This window comes from Engystomops pustulosus, chromosome 1 (assembly GCF_040894005.1).
Source record: "Engystomops pustulosus chromosome 1, aEngPut4.maternal, whole genome shotgun sequence".
NCBI lineage: Eukaryota > Metazoa > Chordata > Amphibia > Anura > Leptodactylidae > Engystomops > Engystomops pustulosus.
Genome location: NC_092411.1, coordinates 118,395,571 through 118,402,164, shown reverse-complemented (window position 1 = coordinate 118,402,164; position 6,594 = coordinate 118,395,571). Strand labels below are relative to the sequence as shown.

Genomic DNA, 6,594 nt, shown 5'->3' with positions numbered 1-6,594 from the left:
AAGACCGGCCGCGGCGCGGGACATCGGCAGCGCCGGACGAGGTAAGTACATGTTTATTGTGTTTAAATAGCCCTCCCCAGCCCGCATAAACCCTTTAAAGCCTAATTTGGTGAATTACACAGGTTCAGTTGACAAATCTGGAGGCTTGGAGAGGAAATTATAAAAGTAAAAGTTTGGAAAAAAAAAACAACCCAAACCAAACCCCTAAACGTGAATCATCAGGAGGTAAAGGTTTATACACAATGGAGGGAAAAAAGAAAACTATTTGTGGAGTGCAGTTGGGTATAAAGTGGAATATATTTTATTACTGGTGTTGTATGAAATATTCTAAAGCTCTCTTTCATGCAGAGGCCAGGTTTTTCAGGGCAGATGTCACACTAGTAGCTAGTGTAATTACTTATCCCCCTGCAATTACTCTCCATCTTTTTTAAGCCTTTCCTCTACCTCATATCTGGGTGGCTTCATTTGGAAAATCTTGCCTTGGTACAACACTGGGAATTGGGGTCTGGTGTTTCTTGACTTCTAAATGTGAGGGCCTTGATCACAACCTGCATATTGAAATGGCACATAAGAGTTGTACAGTGCCGTCAAGTGGCACTTCAGACGATAAATCTTCATAGCTCAAACTTTAGTAAATTTTTGGAAATCCGAACATCTAAACCTAAGTGTACTGTGGAGAGAATTGAAAGAAGTGGTCAAGTAGTATTTACTAATAATTCCTTCTATTGCCTATTTGCGTGTGAAACTAAACAATATTACTGTTCTTTATAAAACAAGCAGAAGAATGATGCCTTCCTAGGTCCAGCACACTGGTCAAAAAGAAACCCCTATGTTCAGCAAGGTATAAACAAAATCAACATATTACCATTGTGAAAATAATGGTATTGATCGGCTCAGTGGTTAGCACTACAGCCTGGGGTCCTGGGTTTAAATCCCATCCAGGTTAACATCTGCAAAGATTTGTTCTCTCCGTGTTTGCATGGGTTTTTCCTCCGGTTTCCTCCCACACTCCAAAAACATACTGGTAGGTTGATTGTTAGCACTGCGTAATCTGTGTGCGCTATATAAAGGAATTATTGTTATTATTATTATTCTCGCAAATGGAAGGTCAGGTATTAACCCCTTAGCGCTCCGCACCATAGCTGTACTGCGCAGCTTCCGACGATTAGCGCTCAGCGCAGTACAGCTACGGCGCAGAGACTATGCCGGTTCAGCGCTGCACAGCAGCCGAACCGGCATCGTTAGCCGCGGGATTTCAGCGGTAATTTACCGCTGACATCCCCGGCTAACACCCGCGGTCGGAGTGGGCTCCGATCGCGGGTGTTTAACCCGTTAAATGCCGCGGTCAACGCGACCGCGGCATTTAACATGCCTTCTGGGGGTCTTTACCCCACGATCGGCCCCACCCCGCACCGTCTTCGGGGGGGCGATCGCTGTTTTGGCACCTCTGGGGTCCGAACGGGACCCCAGAGAAGCCTGGAGGGTTTACCTTTAACATGGCGTCTGTGACGTCATCTTAAAGGCAAAGTGTCAGCCTATGCATCTGCATAGGCTGGCACTGATAATACCCTGCAATGCATTAGTATTGCAGAGTATTATCAAGAACAAGCAATCAGATGATTGCTTGTTCATATCCCATGGTGGATCATGTAAAAAAAATGTAAAAATGTTTTTCCCTTACGTCCCCATGACGGCCCACCTGGAGGATGACCCCTTGACCTCTGTGGGGACAGGAAGCAGAGAAGTTAAAAGGCCCCACCCCGGCATCCGTACTCCAGTGTCTTCCTGTCCCTACACAGGGCAGGGAGCAGAGATAGATCTCTCCTCACGGGCCTCCTCCAGGGGGGCAGTGGGGGGAGCACAAGTCTGCAGGCACGGGCCGACCCTTACCCTGCCAGTTCCCGGACCTCGCCTCGGCGCATCGCGCGTCCTCCCTGGCTCCATGGGGAACTGTTGTGCCGGCTCTACCCCCGACTCCGCGTAGTTCCAGGGTACCCGGAAGTCGGAGCACGCGTGGTGGCTCCGGTCACGTGCTCCGACGCGTCATTGGTGAACTTCCGGTCGCACCGGAAGTGACGATTAAAGTCACTGATTGGCCGAGGCCGGATCACGTGCTGCGGCACACGAATTACAGGACTTCCGGTCGCACCGGAAGTGACGTTTGGGGGCTCGGCGGCGCCAAAATTTAAAGGTTTGGTCGCAGGTAGTCACTCTGACTCTGAGGTCTAGATCGCCTACCACTACGCCGATAAGGTACTGTGCACTAAGCTGATGTGTTGATGTACTTGATTCTGCATATATTGTACTGCTGTATGTGAATAAGCCCTTACCTATGATTATAGGACCCATGGAAGTATCTGTCTTTTCTAGCGAGGTCCTGGCCATGGAATCTTCTGTGTCAGATCCCCTGTCTACAGGCCTTGTGAGTGTCTTAAAGATTAATGGGGCAGGGGCTCTATTCATATATATGTTATATCCCCTGTAAATACTAAGCTGTCACTTGTCTCTTGGCAGGAGCCGAAAGAGAAAGTGAGGAGCAAAGATCCCTCTAAAGATGGGAAGAAATCAGCCTATCGTAAATGCAACATGTGCAATACAAGGCTTAATTCTAATTATAAAAAACCAGTATGCAAGGAATGTCTGGATAACCTTCTAAAAGAAGAGCGAACAGGCTTTAGGGAAGAGATACGTGCTTTCATTAAAGAAGAGGTCCATTCTTCTGTAGCCTCCTCCATAGCCTCTCTTAGCCTCCCTGGGCCCCCACCCAAAAGGGCCTTAATATGTGCCTCAGAATCAGACCCTGACTCAGAGGATAATTCCTCCTTTAAGGATTCTCTAGAATTGGAGCCGTCCACTTCTCTATCCGCTTCAAAAATGGAATCCAGATATCTGTTTTCCTCTGACGACTTAGACCAATTGCTTAAAGCCATTCGTGATACTCTAAAAATTGAAGAAGTGGAAGAAGCTAGATCCATTCAGGATGAGCTGTTTGGCATCCTTAGGTCCCAGAAAAAGAGAGTATTCCCCATTAATGATACTCTCAAACAACTCATTCAGGAAGAGTGGAGAGATCCTGAAAAGAGGATTTCTGTGTCTAAGGAATTCAGGAATCGTCTATTATTTGACGAAAATGATACTAAATTCTGGAATTCACCTCCCAAGGTTGATGTCCAGGTAACAAAATTAACAAAGCGCACTGACCTGCCCTTTGAAGATTCTATCCAGCTAAAAGATCCTATGGATAGGAAAGCTGACTGTTTACTTAAAAAAGCTTGGGAGTCTGCTATGCTTAATCTAAAAGCGAATGTAGCCACTACCTCGGTTGCCCGTACGATGTACTTCTGGCTATCTGAGCTGGAGAATCACATTAGGGAAGGCACCCCCAGAGAGCTCCTGTTAGAGACTCTTCCAACTTTAAAGTCGGCTACTGCCTTTATTGCTGATGCATCTGGTGAATCCGTCAGGTTCTCTGCAAAAGAAGGAGCATTGTCCATTGCAACTAGAAGAGCGCTATGGCTAAGGCAATGGTGTGGGGATTTCAGGTCAAAGTCCAAACTTTGCAGCATTCCATTTGAGGGAGAATTTGTGTTTGGTCCTGAACTTGACTCTATTCTGGAGAAGGCGGCGGACAAAAAGAAGGGGTTTCCTGAGGTTAAAAAACCACCCAGAAAACAGCCCTTTCAGGACTTTAGAGATCGTAAAAATTCATACAGAGGCAAAGGCAAGCAAGGGCGCTGGAGCCATCCGAAGGGAGGTAGAGGTAGAGGCTTCCTCCTCAGCTCCAGTAATTCAACCTCATTTGGGAGACAATGACGCCAGAGTGGGAGGAAGGTTACTAGGGTTCCTTGCACGATGGTCCCAGATCACATCCAACCCTTGGATTCTGGACATAATAAAGCAAGGGTACAAGCTAGAATTAACATCTCTTCCTCCCCAAAAGTTTATCCTGACCAGGCTGGGGTCTCAAAAATTGACTGCTTTAATTTTTCAGGAAGTCCAGAAACTCATTCAGATGGATGTAATTACACCTGTTCCAGAAGAAAAGTGGATGGGCGGTCACTTCTCCCCCTTGTTCCTCATCCAAAAGCCAAATGGATCCCACAGGATGATTTGCAACCTCAAAGGTTTGAACCAGCATCTCTTGTACAGGAAGTTCAAGATGGAGTCAATAAAGTCTGCAGTAACACTGATCCATCCAGGAGCCTACATGTGCACGATAGACCTAAAGGACGCATATTACCACGTCCCTATCTACCTTCCGTCTCAAAAGTTTTTGAGGTTTGCAATAGTCTCACCACAGGGGAAGAAACTATGCTTCCAATACAGGTCTCTACCTTTCGGGATAGCATCAGCGCCAAGAGTGTTTTCAAAAATCATCATAGAGGTCGTAGCCTTCTTAAGAATACATCAAGTTCTGGTCGTTCCATATCTGGACGACTTACTCATAATAGCGAAAAATCGAGAAGAACTTATTCTACACCGAGACTTTACAATCCAAACGCTACAGAATCTAGGATGGATTATAAACTGGGAGAAGTCTGCCTTGCATCCGGATACTCAGATCCTTTTCCTGGGAACCCTCCTGGACTCTGTGAACCAAAAATCTTATCTTCCCAGAGAAAAGTCAGAACGCCTGGTAGGTCAGATCAACGTTTTTCTCCATCGCCAGAGATGCTCGATAAGAGATGCTATGAAGCTCCTGGGGCAGTTAACATCTTGCATCCAGTGTGTCCAGTGGGCACAGAACCATACGAGAGTCCTGCAAGGTTGGATACTACAATCATGGGACAAAGATCCCCTACATCTGGACAATTGCATCAGCATTACTCCTGCGGTCAAACAGTCCTTAGTGTGGTGGACCATTCCTACACACCTACAGAGGGGAGTTCCATGGCATCCTTGGCCCCTATCTATAGTCCAGACGGATGCAAGTCAAAAGGGCTGGGGTGCGAACATAGGAGGATCCTTCTTCCAGGGAAGTTGGCCTCCTCATATCCAAAGAATGTCATCCAACTATCGAGAACTGAGGGCAGTCCTGGAAACCCTGAAGACAGCCAGTCATCTTCTGGTGGGACAACACGTAAAAGTCCTATCGGACAACTCAACGACAATAGCCTACCTACAGCATCAAGGGGGTACAAGATCTCCAGACCTTTCAGACCTCTCGAGCGAAATATTCTCATGGGCAGAATTGAACATCAAGTCCTTATCGGCAGTTCATCTGAGAGGGAAGGACAACAAGGTGGCAGATTTTCTGAGCAGGAAAAAACTAGACCACAACGAATGGTGTCTGAACCAAAAAGTATTCCAGCTTCTAACCCAGAGGTGGGGAATACCTGTAGTGGATCTGTTTGCCACCAGGGAAAATACGAAAGCGGAACTTTTCTACTCTCTCAGTTATTCAGAGACCACCTCGAAGTTAGATGCATTCAGCCACAAGTGGAACGCTCCTCTGGCATATGCCTTTCCTCCTCTGCCTATAATTGCAAGAGTTCTCCGGAAAATTCAAAGAGACGAATCCAGGGTCATTCTCATTGTTCCCTTCTGGCCCAAAAAGAGCTGGTTTCCGCTCCTAAAGAAGATGGCTCTAGCAGAACCTCTAATGCTACCCATTCAGGAAGATCTCCTCCATCAAGGGCCGCTTTTTCATCCGAAGCCACAGGATCTCAAGCTCTCGGCCTGGATCCTGAAAGGAGCTTTTTGAGGGCAAAAGGCCTTTCGGACAAGGTAATCTCTACTCTACAATCCAGTAGAAAACCAGTTACCTCAGCTATATACCTGAAGATATGGAAGAAATTTATTTCTTTCTGTGGTCCAGCAGTTCCCAATCAATCTTCTCCTAATATCTTACAGATCTTAGAATTCCTGCAAGCTGGGTTCGACATGGGCCTTAAGACTAGTACCCTTAAAGTCCAGATTGCAGCACTAAGTGTGTTCTTTGATTCATCCCTGGCGGATCATAGATGGATAAAGAGGTTTGTAAAAGCAACTGTCCGAATCAGGCCCTCAGTGAAACCTTCAGTGGCTCCCTGGGACTTATCCTTAGTGCTAAATTTTCTTACTGGACCTCAGTTTGAACCAATTGAATCTGTAAGCCTTAGAAACCTTACCTTGAAAACTGCCTTCTTAATTGCAATCACTACTGAAAGAAGGATTGGCGAGATTCAGGCTCTATCTATAAATGAACCTTATTGTTTAATTTCAGATGACAGGATCATTTTAACGCTTGACCCAAACTTTGTCCCCAAGGTTTGCACAGCTTTCCACCGAAACCAGGAAGTGGTCCTACCTTCATTTTGCCAGAATCCAAGAGCTGCTAAGGAAATCAGCTGGCATTCCCTGGATGTAAGAAGGATAGTACTCAGGTACATGGAAGTCTCTAAGAGCTGGTCGTCTTCACTTACCTTCGCTAAACATTACAGATTGGACATTCCGAATAACATGGACCTTTCCTTTGGGAGAAAGATACTACAGGCCGTAGTCCCTCCCTAAAAAATAATTCATCTGGTATATCTCCAGGTGGGCCGTCATGGGGACGTAAGGGAAAAAGTGAATTAGTCTTACCGGTAATTCCATTTCCTTAGTCCACCATGA

The 6,594-nt window shown here is 46.2% G+C and overlaps 1 protein-coding gene across 1 annotated transcript; it reads left to right on the top strand.

Annotated features, from left to right (window-relative positions):
• Positions 1–3,841: 3,841 nt before the first annotated feature.
• Positions 3,842–6,385, top strand: LOC140132446 (uncharacterized). The gene is made up of 2 exons (XM_072151234.1): positions 3,842–5,975; positions 6,250–6,385. Exons 1-2 carry the CDS (start codon positions 3,853–3,855, stop codon positions 6,347–6,349), a joined length of 2,223 nt encoding a protein of 740 aa, XP_072007335.1. The 5' UTR covers positions 3,842–3,852; the 3' UTR covers positions 6,350–6,385.
• Positions 6,386–6,594: the final 209 nt, after the last annotated feature.